Source organism: Mustela putorius, unplaced genomic scaffold (assembly GCF_011764305.1).
Source record: "Mustela putorius furo isolate JIRA1106 unplaced genomic scaffold, ASM1176430v1.1 tig00003834_pilon_pilon_pilon, whole genome shotgun sequence".
In the NCBI taxonomy this organism is placed as follows: Eukaryota; Metazoa; Chordata; class Mammalia; order Carnivora; family Mustelidae; genus Mustela; species Mustela putorius.
The window spans coordinates 59600172-59619093 of record NW_025421987.1 but is presented as its reverse complement, the minus strand read 5'-3'; the positions used below and the strand labels follow the sequence as shown (position 1 = coordinate 59619093).

At 36.3% G+C, this 18922-nt stretch overlaps 1 protein-coding gene across 2 annotated transcripts in view; it reads right to left on the bottom strand.

The window, feature by feature from the left end:
- Positions 1-18922, bottom strand: part of GMPS (guanine monophosphate synthase) — a 68050-nt gene that overhangs the window by 6396 nt on the left and 42732 nt on the right. For both annotated transcript variants that reach the window (XM_004755612.3, XM_004755613.3), the window contains exons 6-13: positions 18028-18221; positions 17593-17758; positions 14413-14564; positions 13762-13935; positions 12214-12319; positions 9089-9204; positions 6349-6474; positions 216-331 (exon numbers count right to left, since the gene is read on the bottom strand). In XM_004755612.3, the coding sequence (XP_004755669.1) occupies positions 216-331; positions 6349-6474; positions 9089-9204; positions 12214-12319; positions 13762-13935; positions 14413-14564; positions 17593-17758; positions 18028-18221 (1150 nt within the window). The remainder of the gene's footprint in view (positions 1-215; positions 332-6348; positions 6475-9088; positions 9205-12213; positions 12320-13761; positions 13936-14412; positions 14565-17592; positions 17759-18027; positions 18222-18922) is intronic.

Genomic DNA, 18922 nt, shown 5'->3' with positions numbered 1-18922 from the left:
TTCCTATTTTTTGTTTAAAGAAAAGCAAAGTTTTTTATTAAGCAGATGACTGGTGATAAAGGAACAGAACACAAGGTATTATTAAGTATCAGCTCAATTGTTACTTACGTGCATACCTGTATCTATACTTTGAGTCTTCTGGTCTCTCCATAATGGGAACATCTTAAAAAATACACCCTTCTGTTTCACCTCACCTTTTGCCCTGTAGAACATACCTGTTAATGTTGTGACACATGCGAGGTATAAGTCTAGCCAGGAAAATAAGAGATTCCCAGTCAGGCTCGTCTTTACTGGAGATTCCACACACGTAACTGTAGGAACGACAGTCACCCTGAAAATAAAAATACAGTCAATAATTTTTAATGGTTTTCTAAAGCCAAAAGATGGACTGGAAAATGTTTCATGCATGGTAACACCACTGACAATTTTTTTGGTTTCTTTTTTAAATGAAAACCTGTTTGAATATATAAGTATATATGAATATGTCTCTAATGATATAAACCCTAAATTAAAATCCCATATTAAATTCTACCTAAATCAGTTCAGAGACAAAGAAAGTGTCGTGGTAATATTAAAACTTTATTCAAACATGCCAAAGGTGCACTGGGATTTCATTCCAAGTATCTGCCCAAATGTATATAGCCAGCACACTTAATTTGGCAGATAAGATCTGCCCATGTTCTACCTCAACATAATAAAGGTTATATATGAAAAACACCACAGCTAACATCATGCTCAACAGTGAAAACTGACAGCTTTTCCTCTGAGAGCAGGAACAAGACAATGATGTCCACCCCTGCCACTTTTATTCAATGTTGTACTGGAAGTCCTGACTACAGCAATCGGAGAAGGAAAAAAAATAAGAGGTATCAATAGTGGTAAAGAAGAAGTTAAGCTGTCACTATTTGAAGACAACATGATGTTACACAGAGGAAATCCTAAGGACTCCACCAAAACTACTAGCAGTAATAAATAAATTCAGTAAAGTTGCAGGATACAAAATTAATACCCAGATATCAATAGCATTTCTATACACTTAAATGAAAAAGCAGAAAGAGAAATTAAGAAAATAATACCATTTACAACTATACCAGAAAGAATTACACCTAAGGATAAAATTAACAAAGAAGTAAAAGAACTGTAACTATGAGAACTATAGAACACTGATGAAAGAAATTGAAGAGGACACAAATGGGAAGATACTCCATGCTTATGGATTAGAGGAATTACAACTGTTAAAATGTCCATACTACCCAAAGCAATCTACACATTCAATGCAATCCTTACCAAAATACCACCGGCATTTTTCACAGAACTAGAACAAATAATACTAAAATCTGTATGAAACCACAAAAGGTCCTGGATAGCCAAAACAACCTTGAGAAAGAACAACAAAGCTATGGTATTACAATTCCAGAATTCAAGATAAACTGCAAGACCACAGTAATCAAAACAGTATGATGCTGGCACAAAAACAGGCACATACATCAGTGGAAAAGAACAGAGAAGCCAGAAATAAACCCACACTTATATGATTAATTAATCTATGACTAAGGAGGCAAGAATATGCCATGGGGAAAAAAACAGTCTTTTCTTTTCTTTTTTTTTTTAAGATTTTATTTATTTATCAGAGAGAGAGGGCGAGAGAGCAAGCACAGGCAGACAGAATGGCAGGCAGAGGCAGAGGGAGAAGCAGGCTCCCTGTGGAGCAAGGAGCCCGATGCGGGATTCGATCCCAGAATGCTGGGATCATGACCTGAGCCGAAGGCAGCTGCTTAACCAACTGAGCCACGCAGGCGTCCCAAAACAGTCTTTTCAATAAATGGTACTAGGGAAGGTAGACAGCTACATGTAGAAGAATAGAAGTGGACGACTTTCTAACACCATATACAAAAATAAACTCAAAATGGATTAAAGATCTAAATGTGAGACCTGAAACCACAAAAACCCTAGAAGAGAACACAGACAGTAATTTCTCTGATATTTGCCATAGTAAACATTTTTCTAAGTATTTCTGAGGCAAGGGAAACAAAAGCAAAATTAAACTATTGAAACTACATCAAAATAAAGTTTTTGCACAGTGAAGGAAACCATCAACAAAATCAAAAGGGAACCTAGTGAAAAAAGTATTTGCAAAATGATAAATCCAATAAGGGGTAATATCTACAATATGTAAAGAACTCACACAACACCAAAAAAACCAAACAATTAAATTAAAAAATGGACAGAGGATCTCAATAGACATTTTTTCAAAGACCTACAGATGGCCAAAAGACTCATGAAAAGATGCTCTGTATCACTAATCATCAGGGAAATGCAAATCAAAACCACAATGAGATATCCGCCTATACCTGTTAGAATGGCTAGTATCAAAAAGACAAGAAATTAAGTGTTGGCAAGGACGTGGAGAAAAAGGAACCCTTGTGTACTGTTGGTGGGAATGTACAGCCACTGTGGAAAACAGTTTCTCAAAAAAATTAAAAATAGAAATGCTGTATGATCCCATAATTCTACAATTCTACTAATGGGTATATACCCAAAGAAAATGAAAGTAAAAACATTAAGTTGAAAAGATATATGCACCTCTATGTTTACTGCAGCATTATTTACAATAACTAAGATATGGAAGAAATTTAAATGTTCATTAATAAATGAATGAATAAGAAAGATGTGGTAGGTACACACATACAGAGAGAATATTATGCACCCATTAAAAAGGATGACGGGTTTTTTTGTTTTTGTTTTGTTTTGTTTTGTTTTTTTTGTCTTGCCATTTGCAAAACACGGATGGAGCTAGAGGATATTATGCTATGTGAGGTAAGTCTGACTGAAAAAGACAAATACCATATGATTTCAGTCATATATGAAACCTAAAAATCAAATAAACAGCTAAATCAGACCTATGAACACAGGAATAAACTGATGATTATCACAACCAAGGTGGGGGTGGGAGGACAGGCAAAATGGGTGAAGAGGAAGAGATGCAGTTTTCCAATTAGAAGATGACTAAGCGATTTTAGGAGTCAAGATGGTGGAGAAGTAGCAGGCTGAGACTACTTCAGGTAGCAGGAGATCAGCTAGATAGCTTATCTAAAGATTGCAAACATGTCCAAATCCAATGGCAGATCAAAGAAAAGAAGAACAGGAATTCTAGAAACAGAAAATCAACCACTTTCTGAAAGGTAGGACTGGCAGAGAAGTGAATCCAAAGCGACGGGAAGATAGATCGCTGGGGGAGGGGTCGGCTCCCGGTAAGTGGCGGAGCAACGGAGCACAAAATCAGGACTTTTAAAAGTCTGCTCCACAGAGGGACATCGCTCCAGAGGCTAAACTGGGGCAAAGCCCACTCGGGGTCAGCGTGCTCAGGTCCCGCAGGGTCACAGAAGGATCTGGGGTGTCTGAGTGTCGCAGAGCTTACAGGTTTAGAAGGGGGAAGCCGGCTACAGAGACAGAGCCGAGGAGTGAGCTCACAGCTCCGAATTACCTTGAACCGGTTGCAGGCTCGGTGGTCTCAGAGCGCAGCCAGAGGCCAGGGAGACAGGAGTAATTGGACTCTGTTCTCTGAGGGCGCACTGAGGAGTGGGGCCCTGGGCTCTCGGCTCCTCCAGTCCGGAGACCAGGAGGCCGCCATTTGTATTCCCGTCCTCTGGAACTCTACGGAAAGGAAAGCACTCAGGGAACAAAAGCTGCCAAAAGCAAACCCAAGCGGATTACTCAGCACAGCCCCTGGTAAGGGCGGTGCAATTCCGCCTAGGGCAAAGACACTTGAGTATCACTACAACAGGCCCCTCCCCCAGAAGATCAACAAGAAATCCAGCCAGGACCAAGTTCACCTACCAAGGAGTGTGGTTTCAATACCAAGGAGAGCAGTGGAATTCCAGAGGAGGAAAAAGCAAAGCACAGAACTCATGGCTTTCTCCACATGATTCCTTAGTCTCACAATTAACTTAATTTTTTTTTTCTTTTTCAATTTTTTTCTCTTCTTCTGCTAAATTTTTAACTTTTACCCTTTTTTAACATTTTTTAACTAAATTTATCTAATATATATATATTTTTTATACTTTTTCTTTATTCGTTTTCTTTTTTTAATTGTTTCTTTTCTTCTTCTTTTTTTTTTTCTTTCTGAACCTCTCTTTATCCCCTTTCTCCCCACTCACGATCTGGGATCACTTCTGATTTGGTTAAAGCATATATTCCTGGGGTTGCTGCCACCCTTTTAGTATTTTACTTACTCCTTCATATACTCTTATCTGGACAAAATGACAAGGCGGAAAAATTCACCACAAAAAAAAGAACAAGAGGCAGTACCGAAGGCTAGGGACCTAATCAATACAGACATTGGTAATATGTCAGATCTAGAGTTCAGAATGATAATTCTCAAGGTTCTAGCTGGGCTCGAAAAAGGCATGGAAGATATTAGAGAAATCCTCTCAGGAGATAAAAAAGCCCTTTCTGGAGAAATAAAAGAACTAAAATCTAACCAACTTAAAATAAAAAAAGCTATTAATGAGGTACAATCAAAAATGGAGGCTCTCACTGCTAGGATAAATGAGGCAGAAGAAAGAATTAGCGATATAGAAGACCAAATGACAGAGAATAAAGAAGCTGAGCAAAAGAGGGACAAACAGCTACTGGACCACGAGGGGAGAATTCGAGAGATAAGTGACACCATAAGATGAAACAACATTAGAATAATTGGGATTCCAGAAGAAGAAGAAAGAGAGAGGTGAGCAGAAGGTATACTGGAGAGAATTATTGGAGAGAATTTCCCCAATATGGCAAAGGGAACAAGCATCAAAATCCAGGAGGTGCAGAGAACTCTATCAAAATCAGTAAGAATAGGTCCACACCCCGTCACCTAATAGTAAAATTTACAAGTCTTAGTGACAGAGAAAATCCTGAAAGCAGCCCAGGAAAAGAAGTCTGTAACATACAATGGTAAAAGTATTAGATTGGCAGCAGACTTATCCAGAGAGACGTGGCAGGCCAGAAAGAGCTGGCATGATATATTCAGAGCACTAAACGAGAAAAACATGCAGCCAAGAATACTATATCCAGCTAGGCTATCACTGAAAATAGAAGGAGAGATTAAAAGCTTCCAGGACAAACAAAAACTGAAAGAATTTGCAAAAACCAACCCAGCTCCACAGGAAATATTGAAAGGGGTCCTCTAAGTAAAGAGAGAGCCTAAAAGTAGTAGATCAAAAAGGAACAGAGACAATATACAGTAACAGTCACCTTACAGGCAATACAATGGCACTAAATTCATCTCTCTCAATAGTTACCCTGAATGTTAATGGGCTAAATGCCCCAATCAAAAGACACAGGATATCAGAATGGATAAAAAAACAAAACCCATCTATATGTTGCCTACAAGAAACTCATTTTAAGCCCGAAGACACCTCCAGATTTAAAGTGAGGGGGTGGAAAAGAATTTACCATGCTAATGGACATCAGAAGAAAGCAGGAGTGGCAATCCTTATATCAGATCAATTAGATTTTAAGCCAAAGACTATAATAAGAGATGAGGAAGGACACTGTATCATACTCAAAGGATCTGTCCAACAAGCAGATCTAACAATTTTAAATACATAAGGAAGGCCCTGTAACTAGCATTCATACCATTTTAAGTTAAATTACTGAAACCTTTACTAGTTTTCATTTAACTAAAAACCCTAAGGGAATAGAAACTTTCCTCTTCCCTACCCACCCAAACCTCTCCCCAGAAACTCACCTGAGGATCATATAAAGGAGAATTTAATATAATCTATTTATAGATAACATTTTAAAAGTAAAAACTATATTATGCACATATGCTTTTACAATTAAGAAAGACAGAACCATAAATACAAAAATGTTAATTGTACATGATCACAGCTAAGAGAACATTTTGAAGAGGCAGAGAGCACTGGTTTAAGGAATACACAAGCTGAGAGTAAGACCTAAATAGTGTAACATGTTCAACTGGGGGCGTTCTTGCACTTAAGACTTCTAAAGTCACAGTATATTTTCACACCAAGAAGCATACATGAGGGCATGACTTCTTGGTACCTGCCCTTCGAGGCAGAAGCAAGCAAGTCAAACCCATAGTAAACCACTATTTTAGTATCTGCTTTTGGTTAGAGATGACAGATGTTCCCCAACTACAAAATCTCAGCCTCAATATGTAGTTTCTACAACCCTATTCACTCCATAAACACTCTATAAAGTACCACCTTTTCAAACATTTCTAAATTTGGTGTATATACTTTTATATTTCATTTTCCTAAGTCACTCTTATTTCAATATTAGTGGAAAGAAAAAATTGCAAAAAGTTATGTCACAGATCAATGAATTCACCCAACTCACCTGCACACCTACAGTTTTAATGGGCAGAAGGAAGGCATTCAATGAATGCAAACTTGTAATTTGCATCAGCTTCTCCTGATCCTCTTCCGTTGTACAAGCTTTGACTCTTTGTAACAGTGTATGCGGCTGAGAAAACCAAACAGACACTTAAGGTTTCAAAAGATAAGGTATTCTTTAGGTATCTGTTACTGTCTTATGTATCCACACTTACTGGTTTACAGCAGTAGATCCTATCTGATATTTTCTCTGACTTGTGTGTGCTATGCAGTACATCAGAATTTCACTCCTGAGAGCCAGGGCTATGAGAAGTCAAGTATCAGGATAAGAAACACAGATTATATGTGTATACTTCAGGGATTTAATCCTGTCAGTGGCAAAGGGACATACCTCACATGAGTTAAACCTTTTCCTTATAATAAAACTTCTTAGCATAAAATCACTCTGTCAAAAAATTAATATATGGGGTGCCTAGGTGGCTCAGTGGGTTAAGCTGCTGCCTTCAGCTCAGGACATGATCTCAGGGTCCTGGGATCAAGCTCCACATCAGGCGCTCTACTCAGCGGGGAACCTGCTTCCCCGTCTCTCTCTGCCTGATCACTCTCTGTCAAATTAATAAGTAAAATCTTTAAAAAAAAATTTTTTTTAAATAAAAAAAATTAATATATCTCCACCAACTTCCTTTTTTCTGGTGTATTAACCTGGTATATGCTCTCCCATTCTTTTACTTTCCATCTATCCTTAGGTAAACAGACTATAATTAGATTTTACTTCTCAAACCAGTTTGACAATCTATGTCATAACTAGAGATGTTAAACCGTTTAACTAACTGTAGGTTAATAATATGGTTGGACTTCATTCTACTATTTTATTCAGTAGTTTCTATTTGTTGCAGTTTTTAGGGCTTTTTTCCCCCACATTTTTCTAAACTATTTCTCCCAGTTCATTTATTTTCCTTCTACTGGTTTTGAAGTTAAACCCTGTATTTTTCTTTTTTTAGTAGTTCCCTCTAAGTGTTAACATGGATACTTAACAGAAGAGAATCAACCTCTGTCCTCCCAGCAAACAACACAAGCATTTTGAATACTTTAACTCCAATCAATTTCCTGTGGCTTACATGTTATTTTAGCTGTATACTGTTCTAATATTTTTAAACACACAAAATTTGAGATTATATTATACAGCCCGTGTTTGTTTCAGGCTGAGAACCACTGCCCTTAGTTCCTTAAGTAATGGACTATTGATAGGAAATTGTTTATCTATAAATGTCTTCATTTGCCCTAGTTCTTAGAAGTCGATTCATCCGTTCATTATTCAGAATTATTTTCTCATGGCACTCTGAAATCTTCATGTTTTTACTGTGCTTTCAGTATAATCGTCTTTCCTTCAAAGGATAAACAACCCTTCTCCTGCAGCTGTTTTGTCTTTGGCAGTCAGCCGTTTTGCTAGGTATACCAGCTAGGGAGATGTGTTACATTTCCTGAATCTGAGGCATTGTGTCTTCATCAGTGTGGACAACTGTCTATTATCTCCTCCTGGACGTATGTTAATATTGACCTTTGCATTCTATTTTACTTCTCTATATATTTTCTCTTTGATGCTTTGTTCCGATTTCTGGATAATTTCCTAACACCTGTCTTTGAGTTCATTACTTCTTTCTTTAGCTGTTTTTATTTTTTTATTTTTTTTTTAAGATTTTATTTATTTATTTGACAGGCAGAGATCACAAGCAGCCCAGAGAGGCAGGCAGAGAAAGAGAGGGGGAAGCAGGCTCTCCGCTGAGCAGAGAGCCCAACAAGGGGTTCAATCCCAGGACTCTGAGATCATGACCTGAGCCGAAGGCAGAGGCTTAACCCACTGGGCCACCCAGATGCCCCTCTTTAGCTGTTTTTAATTTCAGTTATTTTCATTACTAGAACTTAATTTTTTTTGAAGCTGCCCAAGTCATTTTGATAGTCTTTTACCATGTATCTCATTCTTACTATCAACTGCTTCTCTTAATTCTACATACCTTAGATTAACTCCAGTATCTGAAGTGTTTGTGGATCTTGTTCTGCCAGTTTTTTCTTCCACTAGCTCTCATTCATTTACCTTATTTCTATATATATTTTGCAATTTTTTAAGTTCATATATACTTATTGGAACTCTATATGTGCGGATCTTGCTACATTCCTAAGCCTGATACCTGGAAGCACTACCAACCAAGGTCCACTTTCGATTCTTAGTCTGAAGTTTTTCAGACCACAGATGAATTTCAGCACCAAATCTAAAGGACTAGGAGACTTTTACATTCATCCTTGGTTTGGAGTAAAAATGCTACCCCTTATTTTCTTGCAATATATATAAAATACATTTTTTAATGATTTTAAGTAATTTCCACACCCAACATGGGGCTCAAACTCATGACCCCAAGATAAGTGTCACAAGCTCTACCAACTGAGCCAACCAGGGACCCCTAAAATACTTTTAAACTCCCCTTCATATCTAGAATTTTTAGGGATTCAAGGCTTATCTGTTATAAGGATAAAAAAATTAAGTCTATATTTCCAAGTCTCTGTAGAATATTTTCTTTATACTCATTTAACATGTAAAATTACCCTGAATTTTCAAAAAATGAAACTCTAATAAAATTCATCGTAAATACTAGAGTGCTACAAGAATCCTTATTTACTCAATTCCTTATACTGATGAACTGTGACCATTTAAAGCTCTTATAATATATAAATTCAATGCAAATTATTACCTTCTTAACACTTGCAGAAAAATCAGCTACTATTTTCAAAATATTGTTGGTTTCAGGAAAGTCCTTACAAATATAAGGTTCTTCAGCACATATTACTCTGATTGCCAGGCCAGGACCTAAAGAGAACAATAACAATGATATTTAATATAAATAAATTACATATTTAATATAAAAATATCAGTTTCCAAATATGAACCTTTCAAAATTAAAATCCATTGGCCATTTTAAGTTATTTCTAGTTTTACTGAGATATAATTGACACATAACCATTGTAAGTTTTTTTTTTTTAAGATTTATTTATCTGCTGCTTCCTCCTCTCTCTCTCTCTGCCTGCCTCTCTGCCTACTTGTGATCTCTCTGTCAAATAAATAAATAAAATCTTTAAAAAAAAAAAAAAACTATAAGGGTGGCTCAGTGGGTTAAGCCGCTGCCTTCGGCTCAGGTCATAATCTCAGGGTCCTGAGATCGAGTCCCACGTCGGGCTCTCCGCTCAGCGGGGAGCCTGCTTCCTCCTCTCTCTCTCTCTGCCTACTTGCGATCTCTCTGTCAAATAAATAAATAAAATCTTTAAAAAAAAAAACTATTAAAAAAAAAGATTTATTTATCTGTTTGAGAGAGGGGGAGGGGCAGAGAAAGAGGACCACAAGCAGACCCCCTACCAAGAGCAGAACCCAACTGGGGGGCTGATTCTACCATCCTGAGACTATGACCTGAGCTAAAACCAAAAATGGGAGGTCCAACCAACTGAGCCCCTCCACTTTGCTTTTTTTTTTTTTTTTTAAGTGTTTTACTTCAAATAGTTTTCCATCCAACTCACCATTTCTTACAATGCTTTAGCTCTTTTTACAACAATAATTTCTATGTCCTATTTCTGGTAGTCCATGTATTAAGTGTCACAAAATTCTCCAATAAATATTAATTCACAATATATGCACCCATCTTTTTAAAACTTATTTTCTTTCTTTTTAAACTTATTAAAGGAATTTTTAAATATATAGAAAACTAAAGAGGACAGTGTAAATGAATCACCTTATTATTTATCACCCACGTTCAACTACCAACCTAATTTTAGAAGACTGTGGTTTTATTTAAAAAAAAAAATTACAACAGAGTGTCTAATTCCAAAAATGTGAACTGCTATTTCTATTTTACCAAATACTTAAAAGGATGAAAACGTAAGGTATGCATGGGTTTAAAAAAAGTGGACTCTACTTCTTTACTATAATAAAGGTATCCTGTGAGATACCTAGTTACAGATAAAACCTTAGCCATGTTCCATTAATTCCTCAGTTTCATTCTTTATCTGTAGGATAAACTGCTTAGTAAAGGTAAGTAGTATGCCTATTTTTTTGGGACGCCTGGGTGGCTCAGTTGGTTGGACAACTGCCTTCGGCTCAGGTCATGATCCTGGAGTCCCAGGATCAAGTCCTGCATCGGGCTCCCAGCTCCATTGGGAGTCTGCTTCTCCCTCTGACCTTCTCCTCGCTCATGCTCTCTGTCACTGCCTCTCTCTCAAATAACAAATAAATACTTTTAAAAAATGAAAATTTAAAAAAAAAGCGCCAAAATGTTTACCAAAGAAATCTTACATTAAAAAAAAAAAAAATCCAATACGTAAAAAGACTTTTAAAAGTCAAGTAACCTTGGTGCGCCTGGGTGGCTTAGTGGGTTAAAGCCTCTGCTTTCGGCTCGGGTCATGATCCCAGGGTCCTGGGATCGAGCCCTGCATCGGGCTCTCTGCTCAGCAGGGAGCCTGCTTCCTCCTCTCTCTCTGTCTGCCTCTCTGCCTACTTGTGATCTCTGTCTGTCAAATAAATAAATAAATCTTCAAAAAAAAAGTCAAGTAACCTTAGTGCAATGATGACCAAAGGACCACTTGGATCCCTCCATTATATTCATACACAATCTTTTGCCGACACACAGATTAGAGACTGAACATCCTGAATTCCCAGATTTGAGGTTTATTCATACAAACAGCACTAATCACCTTTGTAACACTGCTTATAGGACCAATATGGTATTTAAGAGTACAAGCTCTGAGATGAGACTCTCAGGGCTAGAATCCCAGTTCCAAACCTAATCTGCATTAACTTTTGGCGAACTGGGCTTTGTCCCCAAATTTCCGTATCTATAAAGCAGAATCATCCTAGCTTTATTTTGAGGATCAAATAAGACAGTATGTGTAAAATATTTAGCAGAATGTCTAGCACATACTAATACTTAAAAATTGTTAACTTTTACTATGCTTAATTAGACCATTCACTCAACTCATCACCTTAAGGACTATTATAAAGAGTCAGAAACTGAGGTACAAGACGAACCCAAGCTCAAGAACTTACAACAAAAACAATTTAAGACTCTCAGTCCTAACTTTAAATAAATACCACCTCTAATAGATTATTTTTCTATATGATAGCAGCAAATGACTATTTTAATTGAGTATTTTTTATTTGTTCATGAACAAGTTACACACAGCCCTATGCAAAGAAGTAATTCCTCCATTCAGATAAATCAACCATAGATTAGGATTTCAGAGAACCACCTTGTCTTTAACCTTGTCTTCCATGAAAGGCATCATGGTATAGTAGAAAGAACATATAAATTGCAGCTCTAACACTAAGAATTGTATGGCAATGCGGGGCACCTGGGTGGCTCAGTTTGTTAAGCATCTGACTGATTTCAGCTCAGGTCATGATCTCAGGGTTGTCATATCAAGCCCCATGTTGGGATCCGCACTGGGTGTGGAGCTTGCTTAAAATTCTCCTCTCCCTATCCCCCTGCTCCTCCCCCTGCTCACTCTAAAATAAATAAATAAAAGCTTAAAAAAAAAAAAAAAGACTTGTGTGGCTCTGTTATTAAAATTTCTCTATGTTTTGTTTTTCTCATTTGATGGCAACATTATAGGCCAGACTCACTGATACAATACAAATACAATGGAAAATAATTATGTAAGAAAATGAAGTATACACAATAGGTACTACGAATTTTGTTCCCTGCCCACCCTTTCCTTTTTCTAAAGTTACATTTTCCCTGAGGTAATTGCTTCAAAACTGTCTGAATTGATTTTTCTTCAACATGGAAGTCTAATGACAAATCGAGCAATTCAATTCTTTTTCTTTTTTTACCTGGAAATGGATGCCTGGAAACTAACTCTTCCGGAAGTCCAAGTTCTCTGCCTAAAATTCTTACTTCATCTTTATGAAAATCTTTCAGAGGTTCTATTACTTTTCCCTACAGAGGGAGAAGCCAATTAATCAAATGGGTAATGAAAAAGACATGGTAAATAAAGAATAACATATTATTGATCTTTCCTGTTGATTTTTTAATCTAAGGTGAAAGATATTTTTTTTAATTTCATATCTTAAAGTATGTTCTCCTACGTGTTCATAAGGAATTAGATGAACATTTTACTGACCTTTGTACTTCTCTCCGAAACACATTTTAAACATAAACCTTTCAAATGTAAGTAAATCAGAGCAGTCCTACCCACCATCTCTGATCTAGTTCTCATTAGAATACAAGGCAATTAGAAATCATACTAGTCTCAAAATTAAAGCTCTCCAAATGACACCATTAAGAGAAAAGTCACCTATTCCTATTTGATAAAGGATCTATAGTATATAAAGAACACAATTCAGTAATAAAGATAAATAAATTAAAAATGTGCAAAAAATATGAACAGATATTTCTAAGAAAATATACAAATGGCCAATAAGCACATGAAAAGATGTTCAACATCATTAGTTATTAAGGAAATGCAAATCAAAATCACAATGAGATACCACTTCCCATCCACTAACGTGCCTAAAATAAAGACAGATGTAGCCATCTTCATGAATGTGAATTACAAAAAAAAAAAAAAAAAAAAAGACAGAAAATAACAGTTGTTCTTAAGGTATAGTATATTGCTGGTGGATTGTAATATGATAGAACTGCTATGGAAACATTAAGAATTAAATTAAAAATTAAAAATTAAAAATAGAACGACCATGGGGTGCCTAGCTGATTCAGTCAGTAGAGCATACAACTCTTAATCTTGGGGTTGTAAGTTCTCAAGCCCCATAATGAGCAGAGAGATTACTTAAAATCTTACAAAAACAAACAAAAACTATCATATGATCCAGCAATACTGCTTCTTGTATATAACAAACAAAACCTGAGAAAGCAAGGTCTTCAAGAGATATTTGTCAACTCATGTCCACAGCAGCACAATTCACAATAGCCAAAAAGTAGAAGCAACCCAAATGTCCACTAACAGATAAATGGATAAACAGAATGTGTATACACATATAATAAAATATTATTTAGCCTTAAGAAGAAGAAAATCCTGTCACATGTTACGACATGGATGAACCTTGAGGACCTATGCTAAATGAAATAAGCCAGTCACAAAAAGACAAATGATTTCACTTTTATAGGGTATCTAAAGTAGTCATATTCATGGAGACAGAAAGTAGAATGGTGGTGACCAGGGGTTGGGAAGAAGGAAAAGAGAGAGTACCTGTTGTTCAAGGGATATAAAGTTTCAAGTTTTATAAGATGAATAAGTTATGGAGATCTGTCTCACAACAGTACAAATATACTTAACATTACTGAACTATACATTTAAAAATGGTTCAGGGCAGGGGGGTGGGGAAGAAAGACTTTATGGCAAAGTTCTCATAAGCTTTTACCTCTTCTCTCAACTTTCTGATAAGCTCTGTGTCATTGTGATGGGTTTTGATGAGTTCAGCTTTGCCACTTGCAATAAGGGATGCACTTTCAATTAAATCAGGCCGTAAAGTACCTTGGGCAAGGAAAACCTCCTCTGGTTTCAGGTTCATTTCTCCAATTACTTCATTAGCAATCTATAACCAAGAGGAGTAAAACAGTCTTTTAAGAGGTGAATCTTTAAAAAAGCATAGTCTTTTTTATACTTTCAACAAGATCTCTCAGAATCCTTTTGCAATACTGACCAAGAGATAAAATCCATACCAACTCCCAAAGTAAACTCTTTCAAGAATATATACTTTAGAAAGATTCATAAAGATAAGCAAACATTCAAGAGCCTGAAAACTAGCCACTGAAATCCCCAAAGAATTAAAAAGTCTAGTATCAACGGAAATATCTATTCTTAAATAGTTAAAATAAAAGCCTGACAACGTAAGTATACGTGTTTTTTAAAACCAGTCAGTGTAACAGTAACATGCACTGAAGTTCTTAATAAAAAAAAAAAAAAAAAATCAAAATTGGTCAGCAAATGATTATTTGATATAAGGACAAGAAAAAACACATACTAAAATTCACATCAAAAACAGTACAAATTGTGGATATTATAAAGGCACCTTAACAAAAGTATCCCCGATAATTTTTCTTTTCTCTTCAGGACTTGTTGTCATATTTAATGTTTTGCTAATTCTTTTTCGTGGCGTTCTATCTTCATCTGATATTGGTAGAGTTGTTGTTCCGTTGTAGAAAGAATGAGCAGCATTTATCACTGAGGAAGAGAAGCACATTTTAAAACTAATAGAAGATTTTAAATAACATAAATAATGGGTTAAGCTAAAGAAAGAAAACCTAGATGGATGTTTTGATCACCCCTTACCTTGGCTACTATTTGAGAACTACCAATAAACCACGATTAATAGAGTCCAGACACAGAAACTCACTAATTTTGTGGGGTTTTTTGAGAATCCTGTAGCATTTGGTAATCTAAGGCCATGATATCATACATTATGCCATTGCTTTCCCTTATTCAGTGCCCCACAAGAACAACAAGCAAAAGCCAAAGGAAGAACCGTAGCCCCAAAGGAAATGAAAGTAGTGGTACATACAGTGGGATCGAAGTTCTCCAAACTGCACTAGCAATCACTGGCTATCCTTTTATTTTTTAAAAGCAAGGTACTTAACAACTTACTAAGATCTCTACTTGGTAGTAAGGCTGAACAACTGATGAACTTCACTGAAATACAGATGGCTATATTTCACTGGGGGACACCAGTGAATTTGTAGTTTCTCTTAAACTGATCAATTACCCCAGAAAAGACACCTCCAATCTCCTGCCTATCAGCATCTGATAAGGAAACACCGGAAGTGGCAGGGAGAGAGTAATCATTCATTATACAGATTTTTGCTTACTCCTACTGTTTTTAATGTAGAATCTTATTCCTATCCTCAACTATGCCTGGTATTGTTATGCCCAAGTCCAAAGTTTCTTTTATGTAGCCTCTTTAAAGAATAAATCCACAGTCTTCCAATAGGGAGGGATAGCAGCAATTCAGTCCCCTGTTAAGGAAAAGAATCCCCTCAGATTTTCAACCAATCTGTTTTAGGCTCACCCTGAGGACCACATCACACAGGGAAGCCAATGTTTCCAAATCTTGAGCCTCCCCACAAGTCCTGCTTTTGTTAGTTTCCTCCCCTTAGCAACATATTACTAGATAGGTCTCCTCAGACAAGGGAAAGGAAAGCAAAAATAAACTATTGGGACTACAACAAAATAAAAAGCTTTTGCACAACAAAGGAACCCATCAACAAAATGAAAAGGCAATCGACTGAATGGGAGGATATTGCAAAGGACGTATCTGACAAGGGATTAATATCCAAAATATATAAAGAACTTATCCAACTCAACAGCAAAAACACAAATAACCCAATCAAAAAATGGAGAGAGTACCTGAATACACTTATCTCCAAAGAAGATATACAAAAGGCCAACAGGCACATAGAAAAGATGCTCAATATCACTACTTATTAGGGAAATGCAAATTAAAACTGCAATGAGATAACACCTCATACCTGTTAGAATGGCCATCACCAAAATGATGAGATAATAAACACAGACGAGGATGTGGAAAAAAGGGAATCCATGTGCAATGTTAGTAAGATTGTCAACTGATATAGCCACTCAGAAGAGTTCTGGAGGCCTCCTGGGGGGCTCAGTCAGTTAAGTGTCCAACTTGATTTCAGCTTAGGTCATGATCTCAGTGTTATGAGATAGAGTCCTGCATTGGTCTCCATGCTCAGCGTGGAGTTTGGAGTTTGCCTGAGATTCTCTCACTCCCTCTGTGTCCCCACCAACCCCTCCACCCCAGCTCACACTCACTCACTCTATCTTTAATTTAAAAAAAAAAAAAAAAAGGAGTTTTGGAGGATCCTCAAAAAATTACAAATAAAACTGCCATGTGATCCAACAATTCCACTTCTGGAGATATATCCAAAGAAAATGAAAACACACAAAAAGATAACTGCACTCCCATATTCTTAGTGGCATTATTTGCAATATCTAAGATATGGAAACAACCTAAGTGTCCATCCATGTATGAATAAAGATGATACACACACACACACACACACACACACACACACTGGAAAATTATTTTCCCCTAAAAAACAAGGAAACCTACTCTTTGTGATAAAATGCATGGATCTTAAAGGCATTATGTCAAATGAAATAAGTTAGACAAATACTGTATGATCTCACTTATAAATAGAATCTAAAAAATCAAACTCACAGAAAGAGATCTGACTTATTAGAAGTGGAGGGTGAGGAGGAGGAGAACTAGAAGAAGGTGGTTAAAAGGTACAAACTTCCAGTTACAAGATAAATAAGTACTAAGGCTGTATTGTACAACATAACAATTACAGCTAATACTGCTGGTTGATTCACAGAAAAGTTAAGAGTGAATCCTAAGAGTTCACATCATAAAAAGAAAATGTTCTTTTTTATAAGATGGATGTTAACTGACACTGTTGGGATAATCCTTTCAAAATATATGCAAAAGCTAATCATCATGCTGCACCCTTAAACTTATATGGTGATGTATGTCAATTATTTCTCAATAAAACTAGAAAAAAAAAGTGACTAGCTCTTCACTCCTCTTCTCTGTATAAGCCTTTCAGATTGTAAAGTAATCTATACATCCACAACTGTTATAGGAAGACTTGGAAATTCTCATACATAAATAATATTATGGATAGGAAAAGAGTACTCAAAAAGAATGAATCCAGAGAAGAGAACAGAATGATAGATGTAATTTTATTGATTTTTTTATTGATTTGATTTTTTGGAATTTCCACTGATTTCAGTTTTAAAATTTATACTGGGACCCGTCTTGAAACAGATAATTAAAATGTAAAAGTAAAAAAATAATTATAAGTTTATTGGAAAACCTGTGCTTCACTGGGTGTTTTTTGTTGTTGTTGTTGTTGTTTTTAAGATCTGAGAGAGTGTGTGTGCCTATGTGAGTGCACACAAGGGCAGGGGTTGGGGTGGAGGGATGGAGGGCAGAGTGAGAGAGAGAGAATCCCAAGCAGACTCCCCACTGAGTGTGGAAGAGGAGACAAGGCTTGTTCCCACACCCCTGAGATCATGACCTGAGCCAAAATCAAGAGCTAACTGGGGCACCCAGGCACCCTTTGAAACCTGTACTTGGTTAAGACAACGAGCTCACTCAAACCATAGGCTAGATATGATTTGTTAAGTAAGTCTTCACATATAGACTTTTCTGGGGGATCATCAATACCTTTGACGTGAATTCCAAGCTTTTTGAGAGCCTCTTCTACAGATTGGCTTTCTCGTTTCCTCATAAAGCCATTATCAATATGCACAGCAATGACTTGATCTTGGTTCAAAGCACGATTCAGCAAAGCTGTACAAACTGTTGAGTCTACTCCACCACTGAGTAAAACCTTGTAAGGTGAAATTAAAAGAAAAATCATGTTGAATACAATAAACAAGAAAGTAAAATAAAATAAAAACTATCAGCTTAAATCAGTACCTTTAAAAACATCATTTTTATCGAAAGTAGATGCAGTAATTGAAAAAGCGCTCTGAAACAGTGCAACTCACAAAACATCCGATCACCCCACCAGCATTTAAGGGTTATGGTGATGAACCCAGCTCTGAGTTCTAACATTATTGACATAAATTTGTAGACTTTCAGATGTAAATTCCTTACCAAAACTTTTGATGTGCCTACTCTTTCTTTGATCTCTCGAATGCACTCGAGTTCTCTGTTCTGCACAGTGAAGGTCCCACTGCACCCCGCTATATCATACAGGAAATTCTTCAGGATTACTTTCCCATTTTCTGTAAGGCCAACTTCAGGGTGGAACTGTGCTCCATATAATTTTTTAGATTCATTTGCTATACCTTTATAGAGAAAATAATCACAAATTAAAAATGTTTTCATGTGGAAGACTCAGCTAAGTACCCATATTAATTCCTCACAATTTCTTCCTCTATAAATGTAAAAACTGATACAACTTAGTGCATTTTTAGCTACAGGAGGAAAAAAATAAAATAAAACTACATGGCCACAATTTTTCTTTAAAGGTCTTTGGGTACCGATTAGTGAACTATACAGGACAGTGAACTAGGTTCTACAGAGATTACCTCATAGTCCTTTCACTTCTCCACCATGATTACTTTGTCTATTTAATATAATGATAACTCAATTTTGGCTCTCAGTCTCACAGGGCTTTCATATGCAATATGCAACTATCAATTTTATGTATTAGAAAATCCTCGTGTATTAGGCCTGTCAGAATATTCTACATATTCCTTTCTTAGATACTATTAACCACAAAAGTAACTTCATGGATTTGACAAATGTGTTTCTGACAAATTATGGATTATTTACTAAGCAAAAATGATAGACTAGATGTTTTACCTATATATGCATTACCCCTGTTTTTGGCTCTGAGATGTCAAGAAACTTATAACTGGTTAAGTAGTTAAACCAGGCCGGGCAAGCTCCCAAATTCATACTCATTCTACTATACAAAGGAATCTCATATTTTCTTTTTTCTTTTTTAAAGATTTTATTTATTTACCCGACAGAGAGAGATCAC